The sequence below is a fragment of the Lynx rufus genome, unplaced genomic scaffold (genome assembly GCF_022079265.1).
Source record: "Lynx rufus isolate CCGP_SWC_20201006 ecotype Redwood Valley unplaced genomic scaffold, mLynRuf1.p SCAF_5, whole genome shotgun sequence".
NCBI lineage: Eukaryota > Metazoa > Chordata > Mammalia > Carnivora > Felidae > Lynx > Lynx rufus.
In genome coordinates, this window is record NW_025814867.1 from 93,218,825 (window position 1) to 93,236,693 (window position 17,869).

The window sequence follows — 17,869 nt, forward strand, 5'->3', positions numbered from 1 at the left end:
TTGTTCATATTGCACCTTTACCTGATACATGTCTGTGCTGAATCTGTGCCAGTTTTGCCTCCTTTGCTTCCTGCAGTTTAGACCACTGGGCATTCAAATGCTTCATGTTCACTTCATTTTGATTCTCATCACGCTTCTTCAGCAGCTCTTTTAGGACTTCCAGGCGAATCTCCTGCAGTCTTTAAATTACCAAACATAAAGAAGTATGTGGTATCTCCAACAGAATGTTCTACTAGAGAGAAAGGGAACGCCTGCTATAAACAAGATCTTCCCTTTGGGCTGGTATCATATTCACGTATTTTAAAAAGACCACTCTGGCAAAAGTGTGACAAATGGATTAGGTGCTTGGGGAGGCAACTCAACAATAAGTCTCTCTATAATAGGACTATGTCTGGGTGTAGTTCTGAAAGGCAAAGAGAAGTATGCCAGGTAAAAAAGAAAAAAAGGGGGGGCGCTCTCAAGGCAGATGAGCCTAAATGAACAACAAAATGTATGTGCACAGTTCCAGGTCAACAGATACTGGCTAGAGGGTTAAGTAATAGGAGTGACGAGAAAATGAGGCAGCATGCTATCTTAAGGAATAAATGTGAAAATGCCAGGGTCTGGCATATACAGGCACTCAGTCAATCTTTGCCTCCCTTCCCCTTGTCTTCACCTTGTTCTCCCAGAGCTACCTTGCTCATGTGTATATAACCATGTATAAATGACTTCAAAATCTGTACCTCAAGCCCAGGTATTTCTAAGCCAGAATTCCTGTCTACTTGAATTTCCAGCTATCCCCTGACAACCTCAAAAACGCCTGCTCATTTTGTTCCCCCAGAAATCTACTGTCTCTTATATCTTCTTCCCTCCTGTAATGATTCCTCCTCTAAAGCACTTCTCGCATCCATTCCCTAGCTCATGTTTTTGTCAACCCTCTCCTAACTTGGACTCTAGTTGCTAATCTAGTCTCTCTTCCTTCCAATCTTGCTCCACACAGCTGTCAAGATTTTCCTTCCTAAAATAGAATTTGAACATTTTACTCTTACTTAAAAATTCATAGACTAATTCATTCAGCCACTCATTTGTCAAATATTTATTAAGTGCTCACCATATGCCAGGCAGGAAACAAACAATGATGAACAAGATAAAACACCTTCTATCAAGAAGCACTGTTCTATTGGAGCAGGCGTATCAACTAGCATTTTATAAGACAAGGAGATACATACCAGACCAGAAGAATGAAAAGACTGTGGGAGAAGAAATGACAGAGCATCTATGTTTAGCACTATTCCCAGTAGATGTGGGGAAGGTTGGGAAGGCTTCCTTACAGGAGGCATTAACTCTGTAGTCTTGAAGATAAACAAGGATTGAGATTTGCCATATTGACAAGGAAAAAGCGACGCCTAAGCAGAGGAATCTGAATGTTCAAATCAAAGGGCTAGAGACAGAGCAAATAGGTCATGCTGGCAGGGCTTCTCAAAGTGAACGTAGAGGGGAGGGTGTGGAAGTAGTGACAAATGAAAATGGAGAAACAGGTATTTTTTAAAAAATAAGCCACACACCAATAGTCACCTTTCTCTCTGGAGTTAGAAATCCAAGGTTTGGTTCTCAAGTTCATCACTTACCTCAATTCCTTCAGTCATAAAATGGGTGTAATAGTATCTATCTATCCATCCCATAAGGTTGTTGTGAGTATTAAATGAATTAATGTCTATGTGGCAGGACAGTGGTTCCCAAACCTAAACATGTATCAGATTACCTGGAGCCCACGGCCTGACTCAGTAGGTCAGAAATACCTACTGAGGAGTACTGGGGAGGGGCCTGAAAATCTGCATTTCTAACAAGTTCCCAGGTAATGCTAATGCTGCTGGTTTGTGCACCACACTTTGAGAACTACTGGCTTGGAACAAACATGGCTCCAGCACGTGGTAACCTCTCCACAAATGTAACATGCTCTACGAATATCATCATCATCACTAATATTATCATCTACCTGATGGCTTCTTACCCTTCAACACCCAGCTCAGAGGCTACCTTCTCTCAGTTTTCCCAAATCTCCACTCACTCCAAACAGAACTAGCCAGAAACATTTTAAAGGTTTTTAATGTCCTTCTGATAAGAATATACCTCTCTAAATTGCAGCACTAAATTTAATTTTCTACAGACAGGATTGGGTACCTGATACCTACTTTGCCCCAAAGTACTTTACATTCTATTAGCTGCAAGCTTTTACCAAAACATCACACAGTCTGGATTCAGAGTTAATAGAAAGTGTTGTAAAAAGACAAACATATTTTGAATTCAGAACCACGTTGAGTCTAACTCTCCTGGTTCTTAACTCTAAGCAGACTGTCAGGGATCATGGTAGCATTGCTATGAGTAACAAAGTGCCTTGGCGCAGCCTGGAACAAAGAACAACCTCAATAAGTTCCCTTCCTTTCCTTTCTTGCTGGGGAGCTGGAATTTGGGGGTTTTCATCATTTCTACACCTTCCAAGGACAGCCTCATTACTGAAAATACATTAGTTAAATGACTGAAAACCAGAAGTACCTTGGTATATTGTTGTTTATCCACCGTGAGTTCATTTCCTAATTGAGGAATTCCACAATTTGTCTTTTAAGTAGAAAATGCCCCTGTTAGCTGTAGCTAGAACCCAAGATGTCCTGACTGTGAATCCAGTATGAGAAGGAATAAGAGACAGTATTAGCTAGGAGGCTGATGGATATGAAGAGGGCCAAGGCCTAGGCAAAATGGCATCGGGAATGAACAGAAAGGGTCAGTTTGACTGGTGCAGTCACTCTGGAAAACAGTATGGAGGTTCCCCCCAAAAATTAAAACTAGAACTACCCTATGACCCAGTAATTGCACTACTAGGCATTTATCCAAGGGATACAGGTATGCTGTTTCAAAGGGACACATGCACCCCAATGTTTATAGCAGCACTACCAACAATAGCCAAAGTATGGAAAGAGCCCAAATGTCCATTGATGGATGAATGGATAAAGAAGATGTGGTGTACGTATATATATATATATAAAATGTGTGTATATATATATACATATATATACACACATATATAATGTATATAATATATAATATATTATAATTATAAGATATAATTATAATTATAATGTATATTATAATTATATAATATTTTATATATAATTATATATAATATATATTATAATATATACTTATATAATTATAATATATGTTATAATTACATATTATATAATATATATTATATATATTATATTGTATATTATATATTATATAATATAATATATAATATATATTCTATAACATATAATAATATATATAATTATAATATATAATATATAATGTATATATACGTTATATATAACGTATATATGCTTTTATATATATAACGTATATATATGCTTATATATGTATGAAATATATATATATATAATGGATTACTCGGGAATCAAAAAGAATGAAATCTTGCCATTTGCAACTACGTGGATGGAACTGGAGGGTATTATGCTAAATGAAATCAGTCAGTCAGAGAAAGACAAATATCATATGACTTCACCCATATGAGGACTTTAAGATACAAAACAGATGAACATAAGGGAAGGGAAGCAAAAATAATATAAAAACAGGGAGGGGGACAAAACGTAAGAGACTCTTAAATACGGAGAACAGAGGGTTATTGGAGGGATTGTGGGAGGGGGGATGGGCTAAATGGGTAAGGGGCATTAAGGAATCTACTCCTGAAATCATTGTTGCACTATATGCTAACTAACTTGGATGTAAATTAAAAAAATAAATTAAAAAAAAATAGTAAAAACTACTGGAAAATTTAAATGCTCAAAATCTCTTTTTAGTTTACTATTGTTAGAAATAATTGGAACAAATATACGCTTGAATTAAAAGAAAAAAAATAAATAAAAAGGGAAAAAGAACTAATATATGGTACAAGGCAGGTATACCTTTAACACATGTGAAAATAACCAGTTACAAAAGACCATATACTTCATGATTCTATGTATATGAAATTTCCAGTAAAGACAAATACAAAGATATAGAAAGTAGGTGAATATTTGTAAAGGATGGTGGAAGGGGGAAATGGAAAGTTTCTTTAATGGATTAGAGTTTCTTTAACGTTTCTTTCTTGGAATGAGGAAAGTGTTATAAAATTAGATAGTGATGATGGAGATACAACTCTGTGAATATAGTAAAGATGACTAAAATGTGCATTTTAAAATGGTGAACTCTAGGATAGGTGAACTGTATCTCAACAAAACTGTTAAAAAATAAAAATAAAAATAGTCAGTTTGAAAGACATTTGCAGAAAGCAGTGGGATTCTGAAATAGTCTAAATTAGATTTTTCCTAAAGAGAAAAGGGAAGAGAAGAATCACAGATGCTTTGAGGAATTGTTCAAATCTGTTAAGGGTTCCATGCTTCACTTTACACACAAAGAGGGCATTATACACTTTTATGTTATTAGAGAGAAAATTATAGAGCTATTTTTCCTGAAAGAACCAGCAACCCAATTTCCTATCTCTACAGGTGGAGGGTTGTTATAAACCCACATATTTGGGAAAATTCTTTACAGATAAAAAGTATTTACGTTACTCCACCAGTGCAGGTGCAGATGTCTGGATAATCTAGAACTTACTTTTCAATCTCCTGCTCCCTGAAGGCCCATTCCTTCCTCTCCATCGCATTCATCATCCTCCTTCTCTTCTCAAACTGGGAGATGTCACTCAGACAGGGAAGAGTGGCTTCCCAAGCACGCTTCTCCCGGGCACGTTCTATCATCTCAACTTCAGCTTGTCCTGCTGGGAGCCCTCGACCTGGATGGTAAAGCAAAGCAAGTTAGAAACACATGGACAAACTCATGTACCTTCCAGTATTTAATTTACTCCCTTTCAGTTCCTGTCCTTTTTAAATTCAAGGGTTAAGACAGGATGAAATGATATTGGGAAACATCCTCACACTGTGCTTCACAGCTTGTTATCTATCCCCTGTACTGCCTCTTGTTAGTTACTCAGCCAGAAGACATTTTAGTTACACATAACATGCTAGAGAGTATTTGAAGAATATTCTGTGACTACTGAACAATCATACCTTGGAATGCCCTATATTAGACAAATCAATGTTTTGAAATGCAAAGAAATATCAAAGTAACTTACAGCTGGTAAGTGGCAGAAATCAGGATTTGAACATAGCAATCTGACCCTTGTGGTCTTATGTACTACTCTATACTTCCTCTCTATTAGAGAAATAAAACAAAAATGAATTGTACAGACAAGTCGACAGTTAATCACACTCAACAGTGAGGTTGAAAGCTTTTCCGCCAAGATCAGGAACAAAACAAGAGCCTACTCTTATCACTCCTATTCAACATAGTACCGGAAGTCCCACCCAGAGTAATCAGGCAAAAAAGAAATAAAAGCCAACCAAATCAAAAAGGAAGTAGTAAAATGGTCTCTATTTGCAGATAACATAATCTTAGATATAGAAAACTATAAAGACTATCAAAAATGGTTAGACTGACATACGAATTCTGTAAAGTTGCAGAATACAATATCAACATACAAAAATCAGTTGTATTTTAAATACTAACAATGAACTACCTGAAAAGGAAATAAAGAACATAATCCCATTTACAAAAATAACAGGAATAAATTTAGCCAAGGAGGTAAAAGATCTATGTGCTAAGAACTATAAAACACTAATGAAAGAAATTGAAGATGACAAAAATAAATGGAAAAATATCCCATGTTCATGGATTGGAAGAATTAATATTGTTAAAATAGTCATACTATGCAAGGACATCCAAAGATTTGATATAATCCCTAATAAGGATCCCAATGACATTTTTCACAGAAATAGAAAAACAATCCTAAAATTCCTATGGAACCATAAAAGACCCCAAAGAGCCAAAGCAACCTTGAGAAAGAAAAAGGTGAAGGCATACTTTCTGGTTTCAAACTATATTACAAGACTACAGTAATCAAAACAGTATAGTACTAGCATAAAAATAAACACATAGACACAAAAAGAATCAAGAGCCCAGAAATAAACCCATACATAGTCTACTAATATTTGACAAGGAGGCCAAGAATACTCACTGGGGGAAAGATACCCTCTTCAATAAATGGTAATGGAAAACTAGGATATTCACATGCAAAAGAGTGAAACTGAACCCCTATCTTACACTAATCACAAAAATTAACTTGAAATGGATTAAAGACTTAAATGTAAAGCTCCTAGAAGAAAACATAGGAAGGAATCTTCTTGATGTTAGTCTTGGCAATGATTTTTTGGATATGACACCAAAAGTACAAGCAACAAAAGCAAAAATAAATAAATGGGACTACATCAAACTAAAAGGCTTCTACACAGCAAAAGAAATGAGCAACAAAAGGAAAAGGCAACCTATGGAATGGGAGAAAATATTTTCAAACCATATATCTGATAAGGAGTTAATATCCTAAATACATTAGGAACTCCTACAAATCAATAGCAAAGAACAAAATAATGCAACTAAAAAATGGACAAATGACATGAATAGCCATTTTTCCAAAGAATATATAAAAAAGGCCAGTAGGTACATGAAAGGTGCCCAACATCACTAATCATCAGGGAATTACAAAAGAAAAATATGAGATATCCTTTCACATCTGTTAGGATGGCTGTTTTCAAAAAGACAAGAGGTAACAAATGCTGACAAGGATGTGGAGAAAAGGGAACCCTAGCACACTATTGGCAGGAATGTAATTGATACAGCCGCTATGAAAAACAGTATGGAGGTTCCTGAAAAAGCTAGAAATATAGGTACCATATGATTCACTTCTGAGTATATATCTGAAGGAAATGAAATTACTATCTCAAAGAGATATCTGCACCTCCGTGTTCACTGCAGCATTTACAGATGCCAAGACATGGAAACAACTTAAGTGTCCATTAACACATGAATGTTATAAAAAATGATATATGTATAATTCCTATATAACATATTAAATATAATAAACATATATTGAATAAAATTAATATGTGATCAATTTTATATGTAATATAAAATATATAAAACTCAGCCATAAAAAAGGAAATCCTGCCATTTGCAACAACATGAATGATAATTTGAGGGCATTATGCTAAGTAAAATAAGTTAGAGAGAAAAACACAAATACTGTATGATCTCACTTATATCTGGAATCTAACAAAACTGAAATTCCTAGAAACAGAGCATAGACTGATGGTTTCCAGGGGTGAGAGGCATGGGAGAAATGGGTGAAAATGGTCAAAGGGTACAAGCTTTCAGTTATTTGATGAATAAGTTCTGGAGATCTAATGTACAGCATGGTGACTATAGTTAACAATAATGTATTATATACTTGAAAGCTGCCAAGAGAGTAGATCTTAAATGTTTTACACACACTAAAAAAACAATGGTACTATGTGAGGTAATAGGTGTGTTAACCAATCTTATTGTGGTAATCATTTTGCAAAAAATATGTATATAAAGTCATGTGGTGTGTCCTAAACTTGCACAATATGTCAATTATATCTCAGGAAAGCTGGGGGGAAAATGAATTATACATAAGTAACAATATGATAATCTTTTATTTTTTTTTAATTTTTTTTTAACATTTATTTATTTTTGAGACAGAGAGAGACAGAACATGAATGGGGGAGGGCCAGAGAGAGAGAGGGAGACATGATAATCTTTTATTTAATATTTACATCCATGATATTTTACTGTATCATTCAGCAACTTGCTTTTTTACTCAACTTTGTTTTTTGGGGATGCTAGTCATACACAGAGATCTAACTGCATTCTTCCACTGTAGGACTCTACCACAATTTAAACTATCTTCTCAAAAGTGATGTTTTAAGTTGCTTCTAATTTTTTGATTACACATAGTAACGCTGCAACAAACATCCTTGTACTGGTCTCATTATGCCCATATGCAAATTTCTCTATGATTCTTAGAAAGGATCTAAAGTCTAGCAGCTAGATCATAAAATATCATCATTTAAAATTTTTCTGAATATTGCCAAATTTGCCTTCCAGAAGTATAATTTTGCTCAAGCCTTCTGAGAGTCCCCTGGTGCTCTCCCACAGCCCATGCTTCCTTCCTTCCTCCCACATTGTTTCTGCCGAATCTCAGTTGCTTTTTGTAGTCCTAACAAATACTTAGTAGTAGTTCACAGATTTTTTTTAAGTATCACTGAAAGTGCAATTTGTGGGAGTTGTGTTGTGCTTGTTGCTTTTGTATGATTTCTGGGAAGAAAAGAGGAAAGATGCTGATTTACATAGGCACAGCTATACTGGGATTACAGATTTGGTTTAGAATTGCTTGAAGGTATAAAATGTTTAGGGGAGAAATCCTATCTATTTAAGCATGACTCTCCCCATTTATAAACATGGTATGCCTCTCTTTTTATCAAATCTTTGTTCACGTGCTTAAGGAATAATTTACATTTTTCTCCATAATACTGTGCACATGTTTTTGTTAAATGATATTCCTAGGCGCTTTGTTATTTGTCAATATTAAGAGTATGATATTTTCAATATTTCTACTTAGATATTGTTCATATATAGGAAAGCTACTGATCTTTGCATGTTGATTCTATATTCAGCTACCTTACTGAAATCAGGTTCTTAGTTCTGGTAATTTGTTACTTCATTTGATTTTCTAAATGAGTACATTGCGCAGAAAGATAGTTTTGCTTCTTATTTCTAATCTTCATGCCTCAATTTTTTCCTCTTACTGCAGTGACTCAGTATTTCTCAACTAAAGTGATATTACTGCCTTATTGGGCAAAAAATTATTTCTTGTATGGGACTGCCAGATACAGCACAGGATGTTTAGTGTCCATGCCAGCCTACCTCCCAAAACCCATCTCGTGTGCTAAATACCAGGGGCACGTCCTAATCATCATTACATTTAAAAATGCAGAGTAAGAACTTTCAGGGAGATAGCAGAGTAGGAAGATCCTAGGCTCGCCTCATCCCACAGATACAACTAAAGACACCTCCATCAGTGTAAATAACCAGAAAAACACTAAAGACTGGCAAAACAGACTCTCCACACATATGTTGAGAAGAGGCCACATCAAGGAGGCTAGGAAGGCAAAGACTTAGTGGAACCAAATAGACCCACATAACTGTCCACAAAAGGGAAGAATGAGGTGGGTACAGAGATAAATAAGCACCCCAGGCACAGGGGCCATGCACTGGGAAGACAAATCCCCAGAACATTTAGCTTTGAAAGCCAGAGAAGCCCAGCTTTGTGAGTTCTTAAAACCAATGGGGTTTAGCACCTGGAAGTTAAAAAGTCAATGGGCTCAGCTCTGGGAGAGCCCAGGGTGAGAAGAAACGGAGTCCCTACTCTTAAAAAGACAGCATAACAAACAGTTCCACTGAGATACAGCACAGAAACAGCAATTTGAAAAACACCTGGGGTATCCAGGAGGTGGATTTGTTTACTAATCTCAGAGTTTGTACTGGAGGAGTAGGGATCTTTGGGAGACTTCTCTAGGAACAAAGAGGCTTACAGGAGCCATTTCCCATCCCCAGTGTGGATATATGGACATCTGCCAGTACCAGCACACCAGGAATAATCTCCACCAACCTTGCTAACAGCACACCCTGCCCAACAGTCTTCTGCAGATCCACCCCCTCCAACCCAGCTGGCATCAGCAGAGTTGTCCCTGGCAGCTGCAAGTCCCCTCCCTGGAGACTGACACAGACCTTGCTGACAACACTCACTCTGATCCTGTGTCTCCTGTGGAACAACCCTCTGCAGGAGTCCATCCAAGGCTGGCATTGCACAAGCAACCCAAACACGGTCTACCACCACTCCAAGTGACTCTTGCCCCAGGGAGAGGGGATGATAACACCACACACCAGTCCAAATGCAGCCCTAGCAGTGGGCTAGGGACAGATTTCTGGACTGACTGCAGGCCCTGCCCACCAACAAAAGCATCTGAGGGGACAACACAGGGAGAGCACCTTGTAGTCTGGTGGTACTGCAGCTCTAGCAAACCCCTGGTCAGACTCAACTCAAGCTCAAGGAGACCCTGACTAGCCAAATTACATCACAGGAACCAAGCCCTGCCCAAAACAGGCAAAGAGAGCCACTGCAATGGCTGGACTGAGGGCAAATATAACTCAGCCACAGCAGGGCACATGCAACACACATAGGAGACACCCCTGAAGTGCCAGGTTCTGGTAAACAGGGGACATTATACTGCAGGGCACTATAGGACCTTTTCTCCATACATCCAAGACTTTCAAGAGCAGATGTTGCTGACTTTCATAATACACAGAAAACAGACACAGAGAGTTAGACAAAATGAGGAGACAGACAAATATGTCCCGGATCAAAGGACAGGACAAAGTCACAAGAAAGCTAAATGAAATGGAGATAAGCAATATGCCTGATAGAGAATTTAAAGTAATGGTCATAAACATACTCACTGAACTGGGTGGGACAAAAGTGAAGGACTCAGTGAGACCCTCAACAAAGAGACAGAAAATGTAAAAAAAAGAACCAATCTGAGATGAAGACTACTGAACTTCAATAACTGAAGTTAAAAATACACTAGAAGGGGAAAATAGTAGACTAGAGGAAACAGAAGAACAGATCAGTGACCTGGAGGACAGAGTAGTGGAAAGCAATCAAGCTCAACAGGAGAGAAAAAAATAATAATAATAAATGAAAATAGATTAAGGGAACTCAGCCACACCATCAAGTGTAATAACACTCATATTATAAGGATCCAAGAAGGATAAGATGGAGAAGAGGTGGGGAGAAAATTTTATTTGAGAAAATAACAGATGAAAACTTCCTGAATTTGGAGAAGGAAACAGAAATCCATTCAGGAGACACAGAGAGCCCCCAACAAAATCAACCCAAGGAGGGCCACACCATGGCGCATAGTAATTAAAATGGAAAAAAGTACTGATAAAGAATTTTAAAAGCGAGAAGAGAAAAAAAATTAGATACATACAAGAAAAACCGCATAAGACAACTAGCTGACTTTTCAGCAGAAACATTGCAGTCCAGGAGGGAGTGGAATGATATATTCAAAGTGCTAAAAGAAAAAAACTTGCAACCAAGAATACTTTATTCAACAAAGCTATCATTCAGAATTGAAAGAGAGAGTTTGCCAGACAAACCAAAGTTAAGGAAATTCATGGCCACTAAACCAGATTTACATGAAATGTTAAAGGGGACTCTGTGAGTGTAAAGGAAAGACTGTAAGTAGGAGTAAGAAAAGTAGGAAGCACAAAAGCAGTAAAATTAAGTATATCTATAAAAATGAGTCAAATGATTCAAAACAAAAGGATATAAAATATGATACCATCTACCTAAAACATGGCAGGGGAAAGGAATAAAAATTTAGTGCTTTTAGAATGGGTTCAAACTTAAGTGACCGTCAACTTAATATAGACTGCTATATGCATATATATATATGCTATATAGACCTAAAGGTAACCGCAAATCAAAACCTGGTAACAGATATGCAAAAAATAAAGAGAAGGGAATCCAAGTATATCAACAAAGAAAGCTAGCAAACCTTGAAAAAGGAGAACAAGAAAGGAACACAAAACTACAAAAACAACCATACAACTAACAAGATGGCAATAAGTACATACCTATCCAAAATTACTTTGAATGTAATGGGACTAAACACTCCAATCAAAAGACATAAAGTGACAGAATGGATACAAAAGCAAGGCCCATCTATATGCTGCCTATGAAAGACGCATTTCAGATTCAAAGACACATGCAGATTTGAAAGTGAAGAGATGCAAAAGCATTTATCACGCAAATGGAAGTGAAAAGAAAGCCGAGGTAGCAACACTTATATCAGACAAAATATACTTTAAAACAAAGACTGTAACAAGAGACAAACAAGGAAAGTACATAATCATACATCCAACAAGATATAAGAATTGTATAAGGGAACCATCCAACAAGATATAGGGATTGTAAATATTTATGCACCCAACATGAAGACACCCAAATATATACAGCAGCTTAACAACAAACATAAAGGAAGTAATCAATAATAATACAATAATAGTAGGGTACTTTAACACCCCACTTACATCAATGGATAGATCATCCAAAGAGTAAATGAATAGGACACAGTGCTATGAATGACACATTAGACCACATGGATCTAACAGATGTATTCCATCCTAAAACAGTGGAATACACATTCTTTTCAAGTGCACATGGAACATTCTGTAGAATAGATCACACATTAGGTCACAAACAATTCTCAACAGGTTTGAAAAGACTGAAGTCAAAAGTCTAGCACCAGACAGCTTCACAAGTAAATTCTACCACACATTTAAAAAAGACTTAATATCTATTCTTCTCAAACTATTCCAAAAAAATAGAAGAGAAAAGAAAGCTTCCAAATTCATTCTATAAGGTTAACGGTACCCTGATACCAAAACCAGATAAAGGCACTACAAAAGGAGAGAGACTCTGAGAGACTGAAAGGGGGGGTGGGGGGGTGGGCGGAGAACGAACTACAGGCCAATATCTAATGAACATAGATACAAAATCCTCAACCAAATATTAGCAAACCAAATCGAACAAATCATTCACCACAATCAAGTGGAATTTCTTCCTGTGATGGAGGGTGGTTCAGTATTTGAAAATCAATCAATATCAAATCAACATCACATCAACAGAAAGTATAAAAACTATATGATCATTTATCATTTCAACAGATATAATAAAAGCATTTGACAAAGTACAACATCCATTCATTATAAAAAACCCTCAACAAAGTAGGTTTAGAGGGAACATACCTCAACATAATAAAGGCCATATATGGAAAACCCATTGCTGAAATCATACTCAATGGTGAAAAACTAAGAGCTTTTCCCCCAAGATCAGGAATAAGACAAAGATGTCCACTCTCACCACTTTTACTCACCATAATACTGAAAGACCTAGCCACAGCAAAAAGAAATAAGAGGCACCCAAATTGGTAGGAAAGAAGTAAAACTTTCACTAGTTACAGTTGACAAGATATTATATAGAGAAAACCCTAAAGACTCCACCAAAAAACTAGAACACATAAATTAATTCAGTAAGGTTGCAAAATATAAAATCAATATATAAAAATCTGTTGCATTTCTATACACTAAATTATTAGTATAGCAGAAAGAGAAATTCAGAAAACAGCTCCATTTACAATTTCAGTAAAAAGAATAAAATATCTAGAAATAACCAACGATGTAAAAGACCTCTACTCTGAATATTATGAAACACTGATGAGGGGCACCGAGGTGGCTCAGTCAGTTGAGTGTCTGACTTTGGCTCAGGTCATGATCTCACGGTTCATGAGTTTGAGCCTCACATGGGGCTCTCTGCTGTCAGCACAGAGTCCACTTTGAATCCTCTGACCCTATCTCTCTGCCCCACCCCTACTCGTGCTCTCTCTCTCTCTCTCTCTCTCTCTCTCAAAAATAAACATTTAAAACACTGACGAGAGAAATTGAAGATGACACAAATGGAAAGACAGTCCATGCTGATGGATTGTGAGAACAAATAATTGTTAAAATGTCCATACTACACAAAGCAATCTACAGATTGCTAATGCAATTTCTATCAAAATACCAATGGCATTTTTCACAGAACTAGAACAAATAATCCTAAAATTTATATGGAACCATAAAAGACTCCAAAGAACCAGAGCAATTTAAAGAAAAAGAACAAAACTGGAGGTGTCACAATCCCAGAATTCAAGATACACTGCAAAGCTGTAGTTATCAAAACAGTATGGTACTGGCACAAAAACAGACCCATAGATCAAAAGAACAGAATAGAAAGCCCAGAAATAAACTCACAGTTATATGGTAAACTAATTTTCCATAAAGGAGGCAAGACTACACACTGGGAAAAAGACAGTCTCCTCAACAAATGGTATTGGGCAAACTGAACAGCTACATTCAAAAGAATGAAACTGGACCACTTTCTTACACCATACACAAAAATACACTCAAAATGGATTAAGGACCTACATGTAAAACCATAAAAACCCTAGAAGAGAACACAAGCAGTAATTTCTCTGACAGTGGTTACAGCAACATTTTTCTAGATATGTCTCTTGAGGCAAGAAAAACAAAAGCAAAAATAAAACTACTGGGACTACATCAAAATAAGAAGCTTCTGGAGTGCCTGGGTGACTCAATTGCTTGAGCGTCTGACTTTGGCTCAGGTAATGATCTCGTGGTTTGTGAGTTGGAACCCCATGTTGGACTCTGCACTGACACAGAGCCTGCTTGGGATTCTTGCTCTCTCCTCTCTCTCTCTGCTTCTCCACCACTCACACTTTCTCTCTTTCTCAGAACACATAATCTTTAAAAAAGAAAAATAAGGGGGCGCCTGGGTGGCGCAGTTGGTTAAGCGTCCGACTTCAGCCAGGTCACGATCTCGCGGTCTGTGAGTTCAAGCCCCGCGTCAGGCTCTGGGCTGATGGCTCGGAGCCTGGAGCCTGTTTCCGATTCTGTGTCTGCCTCTCTCTCTGCCCCTCCCCCGTTCATGCTCTGTCTCTCTCTGTCCCAAAAAAAAATAAATAAACGTTGAAAAAAAATTTTTTTTTAAAAAATAAAAAAGAAAAATAAGAAGCTTCTGCACAGCAAAGCAACTAACAGAACTTAAAGACAACCTACTGAGTGAGAGAAGGTACTTACAAATGACCTGTCCAATAAAGGGTTAGGGTGTCCAAAACATATAAAGAACTTACATAAGTCAACACCAAAAACACATATAATCCAATTAAAAATGGACACAGAAGACATGAACAGACATTTCTCCAAAGAAGACATACAGATGGCCAACAGACACATGAAAAGATGCTTAGCATCACTGATCATCAGGGAAATGCAAATCAAAACCACAAGGAGATATCACTTCACACTTGTCAGAATGGCTAAAATAAACAAGAAGCAAGTGTTGGCAAAGATGTGGAGAAAAAGGAACCCTCATGCACTGTTGGTGGGAATGCAAACTTCTGCAAAAACTGTGGAAGACAGTGTGTGTTTCCTCAAATAATGAAAACTAGAATTACCATATGATACTGGGTATTTACCTGAAGAACAAAAAAGTACTAATTTCAAAAGGTATATGTGCCCCTTTGTTTACAGCAGCAATGTTCATAGTAGGCAAATTATAGAAGCAACCTAAGTGTCCATCCACAGATGAATGGATAAAGAAATGGTGTGTGTGTGTGTGTGTGTGTGTGTATAAACATACACATACACACATACAAGAAATGGTGCACACACACACACACACACACACACACACACTGGAATGTTGCTCAGCCATAAAAAAGAATGAAATCTTATCATTTGCAACAACATGGATAGAGCTAGAGAGCATAATGCTAAGTGAAATAAGTCAGAGAAAGACAAATGTCATATGATTTCACTCATATGTGGAATTTAAGAACCAAAACAAACCAATAAAGAAAAGAGACGAACAAAAAAGACTCTCAACTATAGAGAACAAACTAGTGGTTACTAGCTGGGAGGTTAGTGGGGAGGATAGGTGAAACAAGTAAAGAGGATTAAGGAGTACACTTAATCATGATGAATGCTGAGTAATGTATAGAGTTATTGAATCACTATATTATGCATCTGGAACTAATAGAGCACTGTTAATTATACTGGAATTAAAAAAAATTTTTAACTTTTTCCAAAAATTATAGTGCAACAGCAGGACAGTACAGATGAGTATGGCTGTTTTCTAATAAAACCTCTTTACAGTCACTGAAATTTTAATTTCTATAAATTTCACGTTACAAAATACAAACTTTTTTCATCCATTTTAAAATGTAAAAATCATCCTTAGCATCCAAGCTATATTAAAAAAAAAGCAATAGGCCAATTTGATCTGTGGACCACAGTTTGCCAATATTGACCTAGAATTTTAGTACTTGCTTCTTTGTTAAAAAATTATTTTTAGAAACTCGACATCTAAAATTTTTAATTATATATTTTTCTCTTTTTTTGTTCATCATGTTCTTAAACCCTGCTTCTTCTTTTTGAGATCATTTTTCTTCTAATTGAAGTATATCCTTTAATCTTCTTTTATTCAGACTGATAGCTAACATTTACAGATGCTTATTTATATGTGAAGCACTGGTCTAAGTACCTTACATAAATGAATTTGCTTCATCTATACAATATCCTATGGCATAGATCCTAGGAAATGTCCTATCCCATGAAAAGTCTTTATTTCACCTTCACTCCTGAATAATAGCTTGGCTGGTGAAAGAATTCTAGATTTGCAATTCTTTTCCCACAGCACTTTAAAAATAATACTATAAAATGTCAATCTGGTGTTTGTCCCTTTGTAGGTAATCTGACTTTTCTCTCCAATAGCTTTTTCAATGTCTTCTTTTTCCTTGATTTATAGGTATGAATTTTTAAAAATTTATCCCAGTTGGTCCTCAATAAAATTTTTCAACCAGTGGGCTTACATCTTTCTTCAAGTCTGGGAAATTCTCAGCCATTATCTTTTCTTGCATTGCTTCTCTACCACTCTTTCTCCTTTCAATTTCTGGATCTTATAATCTAATCCCCCAAGGCTCTTACCTTTTTTTTTCTTTTTTAAATCTTATTGTACTTTTGCATGTTGCATTCTGGAATACTTGTTCATTTAATCATTCATTTCACTAATTTGTCCTTCAGCTCTGCCTAGTTTACTACTGAGTTCATTTTATTTCAAACTTCATAGTTTTCCTTTCCAGTGATTCCAACTGATTCTTTTTTCATAGCTCACACTTTTGTTTTCATGTTCCTCCCCCTGTTTATCTCTTTGAGGATATAAAAAGTACTTCCTAAGTCCTTTTCAGATTGTTCCATTTGCTCTGTTTGCTCAAGAAATCATTCTTTCTGGTTTTTTCTTTTTTTGATCACTACTGGCGTCTGTGTTCTTTAGATGCTTTGTGATTCTTGGGTTGAGATCATCGGTAGATTTCTCTCATGAGTACCCTGGGCAGTAGCACTCTTTGACCTGGACAGAGAGACAGCTCCCCAGCCTCATTCTTCAGAGCCCTACCCAGCATCATAGTTCAACAGACTATGCCCACCTGGAGCTACTCCACTCTTAGAGACCCTGGAATTCCTTAAACAAATGGCCCAAGCCTGCTTCCAAAATCTACATGGACCTCTTCCCAGGATTCAGACTCCTGAGGGCAGACTATATGCTGTTGTTTGTTCACCCTTAAGCCCAAGGGGTGGCCAAGTGGCAGGGATGTGTACACTGAGATTGGAAAAACCAGGTAAGGTGACCACGTGCACACATGACAGGCCCCTCGTGATGTAGAACAGCCAGAGAAAAAGGCAAGCCACAGGCAGCCTCTCCCCTTGCTGCCACCTTCCACCAAAGAATCCCAAGGAATCTAAGAATTTTAAACTTGCCCTTTCAACTTATTATAAAGATATATTTATAAAAAATACAGAACATATTTTACTTAACAAATATTAACTTGATTTATAATTTTTAAACATCTATACATATAGTATGTAGGCCTCCATTTAAACTCCTACTCAGGGCCTCACAAATGAGGGGGCAGGCCAGACTCATAGTGGTTTTTATTGACACTTCAACCTCTGTGTTGGAAGGCACTAGGCTTCAGTACCACCTGCGGACAAGAGAAAAGTCTTGCCTCCTCTAGTCCGGGCAGGTAACTTGGATCTAGCTCCCCACCATTCCCAATCCCTGCTCACCATCATAGATTCCCAGCTATTTCTTTCTTTTAGGAAGTAATCTCCACTTCTGACGTATGGAAATTTTTTACCTTTTTTAAAAAAAGTGTGGTTATGTGCTTATTAGTGTGTGTGTATTTTAGGTATTCAGAGC

General features: G+C 36.8%; 1 protein-coding gene across 2 annotated transcripts in view; it reads right to left on the reverse strand.

The window, feature by feature from the left end:
* Positions 1-17,869, reverse strand: part of CFAP91 (cilia and flagella associated protein 91) — a 75,318-nt gene that overhangs the window by 32,697 nt on the left and 24,752 nt on the right. For both annotated transcript variants that reach the window (XM_047099660.1, XM_047099661.1), the window contains exons 7-8: positions 4,630-4,807; positions 22-179 (exon numbers count right to left, since the gene is read on the reverse strand). In XM_047099660.1, coding sequence (XP_046955616.1) covers positions 22-179; positions 4,630-4,807 — 336 coding nt within the window. The remainder of the gene's footprint in view (positions 1-21; positions 180-4,629; positions 4,808-17,869) is intronic.